Raw genomic sequence first — 15690 nt, 5'->3', positions numbered from 1 at the left:
GCATCAACTATCCTAGAACAGCTAGAGGGGTGCAAGGGGACCACTCGGAGAACCATGGAGCCCGTGGCGTCAGGAGTGGGAGGGAACAGTACAAGACAAGGTTAGAACCTGTGTTCACTAAGGAGGGGCCTGTGGAGACGCCATGCTCTGAGGTGGACTCAGATGAACACACGACTGAGGGCAGGGGATTTCCAAGCAAACACACCACACTAGTACCACTTCTTCCTAAACCAAATAAAGGGAAAGAACATCATTCCATCTCCCTCCCCCCTCCATCAGTACCAAACACAACTGTGGGCTTCCAAACACTGACAGGGTAAGGGATGGACGTCCTTCCCAGAATCCTTCACTCTGGCTCATCCATGCAGCGCCTTCACCCGAGGCTGGTGATGTTGGAGCGGCCGCCAGGGGGCGCCACGATGCGGTGGCCGGTGCGCCGGGGGTTGTTGTCGTCTATCTGGGCGCCTGGGAAGAGATACGGCCAGTCACTCGGAGATCTGTGGACACCAGCTCTGCCAGCTGCTCCTGACCTCTCGTGTCATGTCCCCACGTCAAGCCCTTGGGACATGGAGCCCTTGTCTTGACCAGCCCTCCATCCTCCCGACCCTGCAGTCCAGGCTTACCACTGGGAAGGCCCCCTGACCTCCACGGGGTCCAGTGCTCTTTCTTCTGTGCCCCCCGAGGCCCCAGGGCCACCTCCTGCGGCACTGACCACCCCATTCTCTTTTTTTGTCTGGCCTCATGTTCTTGCAACAGGGCAATGGGAAAGTTGCTCAGTTGTGTCTGACTCTTTCCGGCCCCATGGACTATACAGTCCATGGAATTCTCTAGGCCAGTATTCTGGAGTGGGTAGCCTATCCCTGCTCCAGTGGATCTTCCCGACCCAGGAATCGAACTAGACGTCTCCTGCCTTGCAGGCAGATTCTTTACCAACTGAGCTAGCAGGGAAGCCTAAAACGGGGACAAACAATTATTGATTAATTGCCTACCATGTGCAGGCATAGACTTGGTGCTTTAGCATATGTTGTTGAGTTCAGGGCACAGAGTAGTCCTGTGAAAGGGGTGTTGTTTTACCCCCAATTTACAGATGAGGAATTTGAGGCTCAGGTCACCCATTGTAGGAGCGCCACTGGAGGGCAGAAAAGCCCGAATTCTAGCCCCAAGTGGTCTGTCCCCAAAGTCCAATGTCACAAAGGTGTTTTATGTTACGTGTGGGGGCACATGTATGTGCATGTGTGGGCATGCATGTGTGCCTGTGTGTGAACACTCAGAGCTGGATTTACCCACCCCGTTTGCAACGGGCAGATCTGCATGGAGGTAGGGACAGCCTTTTTTGTTTTAAATCTGCAAAGCTAACTAACCATCCATTCCAATCTCATACATTCTCTTGCGGTTAAAGATTTAAAATTCCAGAACTAAGCTCAGTGCCGGCACTCAATGAATATGTATTAAGTAAATTTTGAAAGCTGGATAATGCTGGGGAGGAGGAGTATTGTGGGGAGGGTCCAGTCAGAAGATTTTCCTTCCAGAACAAATGGGCTCAGGGAAAGCAAGAAGGTCTTGATTGAGGGACCCCTTAATTCATGTCCCCCGTTGCATGATCCCTGAATTACTGTGGTAGGTGGTCACCCCCACAATTTAAACTGGTATTTAAACTGGTATCTTCTCTCTGTCCCTCCATTCTCCCTTTTGCCAACCACATTGCCTTTCTATTTAAATGCCCTTCACTCCTGCTGGACCACAAATCAGTCCATGACAAAACTCAGCTCTGTTTTTGTGCAGCCCATGAACTAAGAGTAGTTTTTGCATTTTTTAATGGCCTTAGATTTTGCCTTTTTGCTCGCAAGACTTAAAATATTTACTATCTGGCCTTTTAAGAAAAAGTCTGCCAACCTCTGGACTGGACTGAGGCTGCCCAGCCATGTCTTATTCATCACCATCTTCCTAGTACCTGGCACAGCAAGAAACCCACACTCAATTGAAATTCCAAGGTCCCAACACATGCACGCCTGCCCTCATGTGGTGAGCTGATGAAATTGCAGACACGCATCCCAAGAGCCTTCAGAAAGGCTGAGGGACCAGGGAACTTCTGATTTTGTCCACACACATTCGCTTGAGCATCAAGCCCTGGCATTTTGACACTGAATGTCTTGGGGCCTTAATTTCCTCCTTAAAGAAGTAGGAATAATATGACTCTACACACAGGGCTGTTGTGAGGCTGAAACAGTCTTGAGTTACTAGAGCGTGTGACAAACCACCATGGATGGGACTAGCTAAAGATCCGACCCAGAAGATACACCCAGCAAAGGCAGCTACTGTGACTTCCCCTCCATGCTCGGCTTCATGGGTAAGAATGTAAAATGGACCCAAGTGCGTTAAGGACGAGCACATGGACAATTTACGCAGATTCTTCATAAACCAGGGTCATGTATCTCTATGCTGCCCCCATGGACCCCCTCTGCTTTCTGCGCAACCCCCAGAGGAAGGGAAGAGGGGATTCCCCCACTCCCATCTTTGGTTCCTCGGGTGTCTGAGGCTGTGGGTCCACTTCTCAGGAGTTCATGGCGCTGGGAGCCACTGCAGGGTGGGGAGCCTTGGCTGCTCTAGTTTCTCACCTGATAAGCTGAAGTTGGACTGGTGGAGGTTTCTGATGGGTGGAGGCTGGTGTTTGGAAGGCGAGGATTTGACAGAAGGAGCGGGAGTTGCATATTTGGGTGTCGCTGGCACCTCGTACACAGGCCCATCATACATGCCCCTGGGAACCCCTTGCAACCCAGAAACCTGAGAGGGGTGAGAAGAGCAATTGATTGACAAGATGCACATATGCATTCCCACATGCAGGCGAGTGACCTGTGGTCTCCCTGGGGATATGCACAAGTATGCACACACATGCTTGTACACGCCACACACAGGCATACATTCACCAGCATACCTAAATGCGCACACGCACACACACGTGTGCATGCATGCATATGCATGCACACACCACACACCCCCACTCCACACACACATAATTCACACATGTGTATATACGCACGCACAAGCCTGGATACACACTAACAAACATGCATAATACACACGCCACATGCATACACACAATTTTACACATGTACATGCATGCCTGCATACATACACTAACAAACACATATAATGCACACATCACACATGCCTACATACAACCTAACACATTCATATAAAGACAGGCATGCACACACATGCATACACACACACAGAGCTTCCTTCAGGAGAACTCCAAAGCCATTTCCAAGAGGAAAACACTTTCCCTGATGCCCCTACAAGGACCCCTAAACCGAGGACTAGGGGTATCTTCACCACGGATTAGGGGATGTTGGGTAGTTTGTTTGGAAGGTGATCCCAGACAGGAGGAGAGAGGATGAGAGGGTCACCTCTAAGGGCAGCTGGCTCAGAACAAACTGCCACACAAACCTCTGCTGGGACCCAGAAATGAATGGGGCAAGGCCCCCAGCCCTCTGCACGGGTTGAGGATTGCCCCAGGGGACAGAGCCCTGAGCAGAGAAACTGAAACCTGCAGGGGCTCAGGTGGGAGGCTGGGAGCCCACCAGAGGGCTCAGAGCCAGCCAGGCGTCTGTGGGCATCTGCCCTAGGTCCCGGGAGACAGCGTGTGGCCAGGGACACAAGCAGGTCCCCAGTGTGAGTCAGTGACAACGCCCCGGCCTCATACCCACTTCCCTCCTCCCCTGCACAGGGGGACCCCAGTCCTCGGCTCCCTCCTCCTACACAGGAGGAAGGGGAGGCTTAGGTAGAGTCCCTGGGCCGTCACCTTGTTCCGGATCCTTATACGCTGGTAGAGGTACTCGGGGAAGGGCTTCCTGGGGATGAAGCGGCCCATGCCCTTGTTGACGTTGATGTTGCCATCCTCGAAGACGATCTTGCCCTGGCTGATGACCACCAGCGGGGAGCCGTGGCACTCCATGCCTTCGAAGATGTTGTACTCCACGGCCTGTGGGACAAGAACCACCGGGTTTAATCAGCTCCCCAGGCTTTTCTCTGCATGAGCCCTGTTCATCCTGATGGTGATTCTGCTACACAGGCTATCATGGGCATTTTCCAGTGTTTATTCTTTCTGGGAAACACCTTAGTGCCATGAAATATTCCTTTGTACGCTCTTTTATTTGTATAATCAGCCCCTCAGTGTTAAACTGTGATGTTGCTGGTGGTTTTATATAATCTAACTATTACCCTCTGGGGATCTTGAATGTGAATGGGGTCCCTGGAGTTAGGAAATGCAGCCACTCTGGCTAACATGGACATTTTGGGATCTTATTTTTAGAAACATTCTTTAAGATGGTTTCCTAAAATTAAATTACTGGGTCACAGGGATATGAGCTTTTGAAAGGCATTCATTGCAGACTGCCAAATAATTTTCTGAAGGCATCAGATGAATTGACACGACATTGGCAACAGGGGACTATTTAGTGATTTCATGTCTATGAAGTCCCCTCCAGCACTGGGTAAGGTCTTTTTAATTTTTTCTGTCTTTTTAAAAAATAATTTGAAAGACAAATCATTTCCTTAAAACATAATGCGTTCCTTTCATAACTCCTAAAGTGAATATAACTAACACCAGTCACACTCTCTGATTATTCAAAAAGTAGGTCATGTAGACAGTAAAAATTCCAACTGTACAAAGGATACATCATTTTAAAAAGCAGGTCTGTCTTCACCCTCAGACTGAGAAGCCTGACTCACAATGGCATTCCTCCACCAGAGAATTCTTCTGAGGCTCAGGATAAATTGCCCACAATGTCACATTCTGTATTTCACAACCACATAGAGTTTTGGCTTTTTTGGCTTTGCTTTTTACTGTTAGTTTTTAATTTTTGGCCATATAACATGACTTGTGGGATCTTGGTTCCCCAACCAGGGATCAAACCTACAGCCTCAGCAGTGAAAGCGCAGAGTCCTAACCACTGGACCACACAGAGTTTTAGAAGCTAATAAAATTGCTGCATTACTTAAAGGTGCTATATGAACAAAGTAAAATTCAAACCGTACAAACGACTATTATTTATGAACTGTCATCGCTTCCGTCCTGGGCCCCCAGATATTTTCTGTATGTGAAGAGCTATCTCACGTTCCTGGGGCTCTGTACAGTTTTCACTTTTGTTTTTCTTCCTACCTCCGAGAATGTTCCTGTCAGCACATCTCGTGGGCTAAAAATGTCTTGACATTCCTTAAAATGCTGAACTGGATTCCACCCCAGGGGCATCATCAGTTCAGTTCAGTCGCTCAGTCGTGTCTGACTCTTTGCGACCCCAGGGACTGCAGCAGGCCAGGGTCATAACATCATTTACTTATTCAGTTTCCAGGGACAAACATGAGGGTCATTTTCCTGCTTTTGCTAAAAAGCATGACAAATACACATGGGTGTCCACACAGGCATATGTGAACATCTTCCTAGACATGGTGTTTGGGCCAAAGCGTAAATGGATTTTAACTTAGATTTGCCCTCTGAAAAGGCAGCACTGTTTTCCATTCCCAGTGAAACCCCATCAGTCGGTTGGCCTCCTTGTCAGACCTCATATCTGTCGTCGTAAACCCCTGCATCTCAGTCACTGGTGTGGGTGAAATCATTTTACTACGATGATTTATATTTGGTTAATTACACGGAAGGTCAGGTCTGGTTTTGAATGAATAGAAACCCTTTGTGTATTTCTTCTCGTGTCACTGAGCTTTATGCTCCTTGTTCTATTAGGCTCTTGGTATTTTCCTTAATGGTTTCTAAGGACATAGTCAATGTTAAAAAAATTTCTTGTCTGTGAGAGCTTGAATAGAATTTGTATCCTACTGTTGTGTGAAAATTGTATAAATCTAATAGTTGATAGTGCTTTTCAGGTCTACGATATCCTTCTACTTCTCTGTATGTTCATTCTATTCATTTTTGAGAGTTTGATATTAAAAATCCAACTACAAATCTTAATTTATCTACTTAAAAAAATAATTGTAATATATAGTGTAATTATACGTAACCTTTTTTCTGTATTTTCCAAGTCTCTTGTTACCATACTTTCATAATTTAAAATAAAAATTATAAAAATTAAAATATGTTAAAATTTTTTCTCCCTTTATTTACATTGCCAATACTTTCCCTGTTCATTTCTGCCTTTAGATGTCATATAAAGTAATAACTATTATTACCTGCTGCAATATAAAGGTTTTTTTTTTTTTCTTTGTTTTATTTGTATGTAGTCAGTGATCAAACAGACCAGTCTTCTCCTTCATAGCTTCTAAGTTCTGTGTCTTGCTTAGGTCTTCCCACCTTCAAAATGATCATTTTTAAAAATGGGTATCATTCTAGTCCTTTCATAACTTCATTTTATTTCTGTCTTTGACCCATTTCCATTTGTTTTGCAGTCAAGAGTACAGTAGAGGTCTAGCCCTACGAGCCAAGTATTCAAACACAATTGACTGAATAATTGTCTTTGTCTAATTTCAACTGTCTCCTTTGTTGGAAATCAAATTTTTGTATGTGGTCAGTCTATTGCGTGGCTCTCTTTTCTCTTTCTCTAATACCAAACTGTGTGGATCACAATAAACTGTGGAAAATTCTGAAAGAGATGGGAATACCAGACCACCTGACCTGCCTCTTGAGAAACCTGTATGCAGGTCAGGAAGCAACAGTTAGAACTGGACATGGAACAACAGACTGGTTCCAAATAGGAAAAGGAGTACATCAAGGCTGTATATTGTCACCCTGTTTATTTAACTTTTATGCAGAGTTCATCATGAGAAACGCTGGGCTGGATGAAGCACAAGCTGGAACATGACTGCCGGGAAAAATATCAATAACCTCAGATATGCAGATGACACCACCCTTATGGCAGAAAGTGAAGAAGAACTAAAGAGCCTCTTGATGAAAGTGAAAGAGGAGAGTGAAAAAGTTGGCTTAAAGCTCAACATTCTGAAAACTAAGATCATGGCATCCGGTCCCATCACTTCATGGCAAATAGATGGGGAAACAGTGGAAACAGTGTCAGACTTTATTTTTCTGGGCTCCAAAATCACTGCAGATGGTGACTGCAGCCATGAAATTAAAAGACGCTTACTCCTTGGAAGGAAAGTTATGACCAACCTGGACAGCATATTAAAAAACAGAGACATTACTTTATCAACAAATGTCCGTCTAGTCAAGGCTCTGGTTTTTCCAGTGGTCATGTATGGATATGAGAGTTGGACTATAAAGAGGACTGAGCACAGAAGAATTGATGCTTTTGAACTGTGGTGTTGGAGAAGACTCTTGAGAGTCCCTTGGACTGCCAGGAGATCCAACCAGTCCATCCTAAAGGAGATCAGTCCTGGGTGTTCATTGGTAGGATTGATGTTAAAGCTGAAACTCCAGTACTTTGGCCACCTGATGCGAAGAGCTGACTCATTTGAAAAGACCCTGATGCTGGGAAAGATTGAGGGCAGGAGGAGAAGGGGACGACAGAGGATGAGATGGCTGGATGGCATCACTGACTTGATGGACGTGAGTCTGAGTGAACTCCAGGAGTTGGTGATGGACAGGGAGGCCTGGCATGCTGTGGTTCAGGGGGTCGCAGAGTCGGACATGACTGAGTGACTGAACTGAACTGAAAAGCAAACTATCTTGATGACTGTAGCTTTATAATATGAGTTAATAACAGGGCTGATTAGCACTGGTTCTTTCATTTTTTTCAGAAATGTTTTGGCTATTCTCACATTTCCCATCCAGGAACTCTGATTTTCTAGTTAAAAAACAACTCCATTACATTTTATGAGAAGATGACTTCAGCTTTACAGATTAAATTAGAAAGAACAGATATTTTTATTCTATTGAATCTTTTTTTAGCATAGAAGAAATTGCATTTTTGGAACTCTTCAGTTTTGACTATTATTAAAACAGGAATTTGATTCCCATTCTGTTTTTCCAAGTGCTCTATAATTACCTCACAGTGAAGGTATCGATTCTTTATATTGATTTGGAATCAGCCTTATTGTTTGTGATGGTTTTTAGGTGTGGACTCAGGGCTTCAGGGAAATAATTAGATTGATTTTCTACAAACAGATGTTAATACTACGCCTTGGACTCTTCATGGCCACTGCCTCCCAGGCAGATGACCTGTTTTCAGTTTTAACATTTGCTCATCTAATGTATCCTGAGTCACCTTGAAGTGATCCTGCTAGGCAGTAATTTACAATTTTTTTGAAGCCTAAATGTGGATTGCAAATGCTAAAAAGCAGTGCAAGAAGCAAATCGCTAACTCCAGTCAAAACTAGCCAACTGCGCACTCACTCAGCCCAGTACGATCTGTTGTCTTCTTAGTGGAAGGACAGTTAAATGCCACAGTGGCATTCCTCACTTGGGGAATTCTATGAGGCTCAGGTTATATCACCCACATAGAATTAAGAGCAGATTCAGCTGAGAATGCTGCCAGGAACCCCGGAGACCAAGGGAGAAAGAGATGAGGGGGAGAAAGAGAGAGAGATGCTAGAACAGTTCAGCTGAGCCTGCTTCAAACCCCTCTCCCAATCTCTCCAACCAGAGGAGAAATCAGAATGACGGAGTCATACCAGATACCAGATCACACTTTAGTTAGAAAATTCATAAATCATTTTTAACCAGAGGCTCCTAAAATGACCGCAGAGCAAGACCTGTTCACCCAAGGCAGGAGCGTCACTGATAAACCAGGACTTACCGACTTGTGACTCTTGGCTGTTATGGTCTTCACCTTGTCTGGGTCCCAGATGACCACGTCGGCGTCCGAGCCCACGGCAATCCGCCCTTTTCTGGGGTACAGGTTAAAGATCTTGGCTGCGTTGGTGCTGGTAACAGCGACAAACTGGTTCTCATCCATCTTGCCAGTAGCCTGAAGCAGAGATCCGCTGATGAGAAGAGCAGCTCACAGTAGGCTCAGAAGGGGCAGACAGCACAGATCTAAAGCAGCCAATGGGAGTCCTTGCAAGGACTCCAGAATTTTCTTCTTCTCTGCCCGCTGAAACCAGGCCACCTTGAAAGAGTGCCAGGGGCCTGGCTTCATCAGAGCAGAGGAGATGTAATTAACCACTCTAAGGTGTGTTAATATTTTCCCAATGGCCATCCTGATATCTGGCCAGTTTCACTGGGCCCAAGTTTAATTGAGAATAAAAATCTACTCTTTCAAGTGAGTGATCGAGGTATGACCCAGGGATTCCTTATGGAACAGGAAGTCTCCATACTCTGCTCTTAACCATAACCTCAAACACACACATGGTTTACAGCTATCTTTACGTGGACTAAAATGTGGCTCAAAACAAAATATCTTCATCCTTAAGAACTAAACGACAGCTGCTGTCTCATCTGCACGTGCAGAGGATGCTACAGGGCTCACATTGATTTCTTTTTTAATGAAAAAAAATTTTTAAGTTAAAAAGAAAATTTTTTGGCCACATCTCAAGGCATGTGGGATCTTAGTTTTCTGACCAGGGGTTGAACCCTTGCCCTCTACATTGGAAGCTTGGAGTCCCAACCACTGGACCACCAGGGAGGTTTCCTCAAGCTTTCCTAAGGGTCCACCTGTTTTCCACGTGCCATCCTGGTACATTCTGCTTCTCCCTCAAAGCAAGAAAGGAAATTTAGGAACCAGAAGGGCCTAACACACTGCTTCGATGGGCCAGGAGGGTGTTTCTAGAACATTCCAGGGGGAGATGCCGCCGCCTTACCACCGCCTTGTCCCAGACCACGGTCATGCGCTCCTCTATCCCGTTGACGCCCTCAGGGATCAGGGTGAAGTTGTCCTTGCCCACCGCCTTCTGCGCAGTGCTGTAGGGACAGTGGCTGCTGCCGGTGACGTGCAGGTCTCCACTGGCAAAGGCAAAACAGGGTGGGCTTCAGACCTGAGTTCACGTTGAGGATCAGGCTTTGACTTAAACACCCAAGAAGGCTGTGAAACTCAAACTCTAGTGAGATTCAGGGCACATTATGGGCTTTACTTGGCCGACAAAGGTCCATATAGTCAAAGCTATGGTTTTTCCAGTAGTCATGTACAGATGTGAGACCATAAAGAAGGCTGAGTGCCAAAGCATTGGTGCTTTCAAACTGTGGTGCTGGAGAAGACTCGTGAGAGTCCCCTGGATTGCAAGCAGATCAAACGACTCAACCCTAAAGGAAATCAACCCTGAATATTCATTGGAAGGACTGATGATGAAGCTGAAACTCCAATACTTTGGCACCTGATGCGAAGGACTGACTCATTGGAAAAGACCCTGATGCTAGGAAAGATTGAAGGCGGGAGGAGAAGGGGGTGACAGGATGAGACGGTTGGATGGCATCACTGACTCAATGGACATGAGTTTGCACAAACTCTGGGAGATAGTGAAGGACAGGGAAGTCCATGGTGTCCCAAAGAGTCAGACAGGACTGGGCGACTGAACAACAACAACAGGCTTTGCTGAGTGACACCACAAGGTCCTTCGGTGTCTGGTTGAAGACTGGAAAGAGACCTGGGCATCAGGAGCAGGTTCTGTGTGAGTGCAGACTCTGGGTAAGGCTCCCCAGGTCAGCCTTTTCCTCCCGCCCTAAAACAGGTCCTGGGGCGCTGGTCTGTTCTTTTCCTTTAAAAAAAATTTTTGGAGTATAGTTGATTTACAACGTTGAGTTTCTGCAGTAAAGCAAAGTGAGTCAGTTATACATATACATCTATCCAGCCTTTTTTAGGTTCTTTTCCCATATAGGTCATTACAGAGTACTGAGTAGAGTTCCCTGAGCTACGCAGTAGGTCCTTATCATTATCTATTTTATATATACTAGTGTCTGTATGTCAACCCCAATCTCTCAATTCATCCCCCCTCTTTTCCCCTTGGTAGCCATAAGTTTGTTTCCTACGTTGTGAAAGCATCTATTCTACATCTGTTCCTGCTTTTGGTGTCTTATGATGTTCGCTTTTCTCTGTCTTACTTCACTCAGTAAGATAATCTCTAGGACCATCAGCGTTGCTGCAGATGGCATCATTTCCCTCTTGGTGGGCGTGTTTTCACCCCTCGGAGAGAGAGTCCACGGTGTCCCCATGATGCAGCATCCGTGCAGAAGCGTGCTGAGCAGAAGCTACTAAAGCTGAGCAGGGTGAGTCTACTTCCACTCTGCATCTCACTAGACCTCTGAACAACCCTTTGACTTTACAGATCCAACAGGTCTGCTTCTAAATCCCGGACCTGCCACCTCCTGGTCAGGTAAGTCACTCCTCTTTTCTACATGCATAAAACGGAGAAGAGAATAGAACCTTCCATCCAGCGTCACTCTGAGGAGCCCATGAGCTGCTTGCCTGGCGCTCAGCTCCAGACAAATGGTGTCAAAGATGCTAACTCCCTTGCTTCTCTCTCCTTCCTTCACCAACCTCTTCTCTCTGAGTGCTCAAGGAATTTTAGGTTATGTGAATTTTATCTCAAGGTTTAAAAAAAGAAAAGAAAAAAAGTGAGTGCAGCCAATGAATGAATGAATATATAAATAAGTGAGTCAAACACCTAGCCTCCAGGACATGCCTGTGAGTCTCATGGAGTCAGGGATGTTCGTGCTGGAAGGAAGGTCATACCCCTGGCCTTGTATCCCTGCCAGGTCACATGGGAAAACATAAAGTGCTGACACAGGTCATCCTTCTGTAAGGCTGGTGTTTCTGTGCTGCGCCCAAGGGACAAAACGCTATTTGTTGATTTGTTGAATCCAAAAAAGTGACACAAGCTCACTGGGTTTGCTCTTTCATCCCTCAGGCATTGGAGAGAAAATACTTTTGACTATGTGATGAGCCCCAAAGTGGCATCTAAATCAATGGAATAAGTGGAGCGTTATTTTGTGATTCTCAATGAGGGCAGAGGCCAGCCTCTAGTTCAGAGCCCCAGGCATGTGAGCTATCATGTAGACATACAAAAATACTTTCAGATGTGATATTCACTCATTTATTCAACAAAGGTGTGTGGTCCTGTGTCTGGCATAGTCTTAGGCAATGGGGATGCACCTACAAGCAGAAAGAAACAAATGTCTCTGTGCATTTGTTGACATTCCTGTGCGGGGTGGAGAAGTCAGGAACATACAGCCTATCAGGAGAATGAGTATTAGAGTGTGGGGTAGCACTGGGGTTGCCATTTTTCAGAAGATGATTCAAACTCTCTCTTTAAGAAGAAATCTTCCAGCAAAGAGCAAATCAGAAGATGAGCAAGAAAAGAGTGCTAGGCAGGGGTAGAGTGAATGCAAAGGCCCTGTGGCACCATCCTGCCTGGGGTATGTTTAGCTTGAGACCAGTGGGCTGGACCAGGGGAACAGAGGGGAGAGGAGGGCCTGGGAGGGCCAGGCAGTGTTAGTGAGGAATGAAGGTCAGATCAGGTTCAGCCCTGTGGGACATCGTGGGAACTTGCGTTTCACTTTGAGAGGAAAGAACCCTGGAGGTCTCCTGGCCGTCTCCTGGATGGCTTGGTCTGATTAGTTTTAAAATTTCTCAGCATCTGGTGAGAACAGACTGTGATGCGATGAGGGTGTGGAATGGGCCACATGGAAATAAAAGAGGCCAGTTGGGAGGTGAGAAATGATGGTCCCTGAGCCAGGATGGCTGCAGCCAAGGAGGAGGAAGTGGCCAGATTCCAGGACCTTTGGTCCATTTCCTGCCTCCTCCTGAGACGGGCAAGATTTGGGGGGCAGCAGCTCTCTGGAGGAAGATCAGGGGTTTGTTTTGGACTTGGAACTGCTCACCAGACTTCAGGCTACAGACTCTAAGAGTGAGCGATTGGATGTGTAAGTCATGGGCCGCTGCGTCCCTTTTGGGGAAAAGGAATTTGAGTGCTGGGTACACAGCCTCACCCTCTTAAGGTTCCTGCTGATTAGAAGCTCCTTCTTATCCTCACCCATCAGGCAAACTCTTATGCATCCTCTAGCTCCAGGCCTGATGTCACTTCCTCTAGAAAGCCTTCCAAGCTTGCATCTCCACTTCCAGAACGGCTTGCACCCCTCACCACTTAGCATTCTCCTGTGACCTCACGTATTCTTGCCTCGCACTGGCGGACAGCAGAGAAGGAACTGAAGCAGCTGTGCACCTACTGGGTGCAGGAAGTGGACTAGAATGCACTGGCTGCTGTGAACCCTGAATTCCAGGCCTTCTGCCTACACTACCTCACACCCAGCTCTGCAGTAGGTACTGTGTTCTCCCCACTCGGCTGATGAGCCAACTGAGGCAGAGACATTACAGGTTAGCTGACACGGCCAGGGTGACACAGCCCATCAGGGTTGGGATCCTGGTCTCACACTCCTAATTCTGTGTGTTTCCTAATGCACCGCAGTGCCAGGCACACAGAAGGTGCTTAAATATTGCTGAATGAATGGCAGGTGACCTATAAACTTGAACAGTTACTGATTAAAAGGCCTGAAAGTGTTAAGGTGTTCAGTTGTATCTGACTCTTCATGACCCCATGGACTGCAGCCCGTCAGGTTCCTCTGTCCTTGGGATTCTCCAGGCAAGAGTACTGGAGTGGGTTGCCCTTCCCTTCTTCAGGGGACCTTCCTGACCCAGGAATTGAGCTGGGTCTCCTGCATTGCAGGCAGATTCTTTACCATCTGAGACACCAGGGAAGCCTAAAAGGCCCAAAGGCGTGCTGTAAACTACGTGGAGCTTTGTTCTGAGGTCTCCCGGAGCACCCCGCCCAAGGTCCTCTCCCAAGTGTGTCTGAGGCAGTTGCAATCTCCAGCCCTTCAACCTGCCCAAAGGCCCCGCCCACCTGCCCAGCCCAGAGACCCTGCCCACAACCCCAGCCCCGAGACCCCACCCTCCTGCCCAGCCCCAACACCCCAGCCACCCCAGGGTCCTCACCAGGCCAGTAGGGAGGTCAAATAGTCAGGCGTGGTGGGGTCCGGACTCAGGGGAGGGGAGGTCACGAAGGCCGCCGCCTTGGCCCAGTTCTTGCTCCAGTAATGGGTGCCATCCGTCCCCAGACTGGCAGCGATGGGCTCACCAAAAACGAGGGGGCCTTAGGAGGCAAACAGACACGCATGGTTGACAGTGGATGGTCTTTCGTGGGAGATGCTGATGCAAGAAAATAGAATCTCAAAGGCCGGACAATGAGACGGGATAAATCACACCCGTCCTCTCCATCAGGCTTCACCACATACACCCCAGAGGCCCCGCCCCCAGCCACCAGGCACTCAGGTGCCCCAGGCACTCAGCACCCGCTGTCCCGCTCAGTGACCCTGTGGACCATCAATGCTTCCAGCACTTGGATCTGATCATTATCTGTTTACGATGGCCAATCGAGGCACAGAAACCTGATGTGCTGTCTTTGCATGGGTTCTGCCAGGAGCAGATATTCAAGTGAAAAATAGAGTTCAAGTGTTTTATCTGGAGGTGATTCCAGGAAACAACTCGGCGGACATGGAGGACAGGACATAGGCCGAGAGAGACGCTGAGGACAGGTGACTGAGCACCCAGTCATGGCCGTGGGTGTCCACAACTCAGTGCCCTGAGGGCTCCAGGAGCCCCAGGGCCGTCCCACCATGTGAAGCAAGGGGACCAGGGTATGCAGCCACCAAGCCACTGCTGGGGGCTCCTTGCTGAGCACTCACTTTCCAGGGAGGGGCCAGAGGTGTTTCTGCCAGAACAAAAATCCATGGGCAAAGTCTCAGGCTTAGTGAGAATTTCTGCAGCAGAGGCAACTTGGGCCCATGACTCTGTGGCATCTGCCCGGGGCCACGCTGCTGGTGAGTGAGAGAGAGGCTTTGGTCTCCAGCAGCCTGGCTCTGGGATGGTGCCACCCAACGGTGGTGGTGGGACTGTCCTGTGCCGAGCTGTCCAGGGCAGGAGCCACCAGCCACACGTGGCCCTGGAGCACGAGAAATAGGGCTAATGCCACTGTTGTTTAGTCTCTCAGCAGTGTCTAACACTTTTGAGACCTCCATGGGATTTTCCTGGCAACACGACTGGAAGCAGGATGCCATTCCTTTCTCCAGGAGATCTTCCTGACCGAGGGATCGAACCCGTGTCTCTCAGTCTTCAGTGTTTGCAGGCAAATTCTTTACCACTGAGCCACCAGGGAAGCAACTAAAGAGCCAACTTAAAAACTGTATTTAAATTTGCTTCATTTAAACTGAAATAACCATGCACGGCTGGTGGTCACCTTATTTCTCGGCAGCTCCAGGGCCTGCAGGGCCAGCGTGCTTACTGCTGCTTCTAAGCTTCTGTTACCACTCTGAGCTGCATTTTCCTCATCTTTAACCGAAAGTTGGTCCTCCGCAAGCTGCACTGGCCTAGAGCACTATCAATACCTCCACTGGTTAGCTTGCCCTTAAAATACTAAAACCAGGTATTTGGGGTTCAAAACTGCTCTGTTCCCGGACTTCCCTGGTGGCCCAGTGGTTAAGAATCAGCCTTCCAATGCAAGGGATGCAGGTTCAATCCCTGGTTGGGGAACTAAGATCCCACCTGCAGAAGGACAGCTGAACTGCAACTAGTGAGCTCACGCACAACAGAAGATCTTGTATGATGCAGCTGGGACCTCACACAGCCACACAAATAATTAAAAAAAAAAAAAAAAAGCTGCTGTTCCATATGAAAACCACCAGCTGCATCGTGGCTTTCAGGCGTTTGGAGTTGGGGTTGGTCTGAAATGAGACGTGCTGAAAGGGTGCTATACACACTAGACTTTGAAGATTGTACAGAAAAAATAATGCCAAATATCCTG

The 15690-nt window shown here is 47.6% G+C and overlaps 1 protein-coding gene across 2 annotated transcripts in view; it reads right to left on the bottom strand.

The window, feature by feature from the left end:
* Nucleotides 1-329: 329 nt before the first annotated feature.
* Nucleotides 330-15690, bottom strand: part of CRMP1 (collapsin response mediator protein 1) — a 62354-nt gene continuing 46993 nt past the window's right edge. For both annotated transcript variants that reach the window (XM_055589076.1, XM_055589077.1), the window contains exons 9-14: nucleotides 13827-13983; nucleotides 9703-9844; nucleotides 8700-8870; nucleotides 3803-3982; nucleotides 2616-2781; nucleotides 330-465 (exon numbers count right to left, since the gene is read on the bottom strand). In XM_055589076.1, the coding sequence (XP_055445051.1) occupies nucleotides 374-465; nucleotides 2616-2781; nucleotides 3803-3982; nucleotides 8700-8870; nucleotides 9703-9844; nucleotides 13827-13983 (908 nt within the window). In that variant the 3' untranslated portion in view covers nucleotides 330-373. The remainder of the gene's footprint in view (nucleotides 466-2615; nucleotides 2782-3802; nucleotides 3983-8699; nucleotides 8871-9702; nucleotides 9845-13826; nucleotides 13984-15690) is intronic.

Source organism: Bubalus kerabau, chromosome 7, assembly GCF_029407905.1.
Source record: "Bubalus kerabau isolate K-KA32 ecotype Philippines breed swamp buffalo chromosome 7, PCC_UOA_SB_1v2, whole genome shotgun sequence".
Taxonomy (NCBI): domain Eukaryota; kingdom Metazoa; phylum Chordata; class Mammalia; order Artiodactyla; family Bovidae; genus Bubalus; species Bubalus kerabau.
Note: the sequence above shows the minus strand (reverse complement) of the source record. Positions and strands in the feature narration are given on the sequence as shown.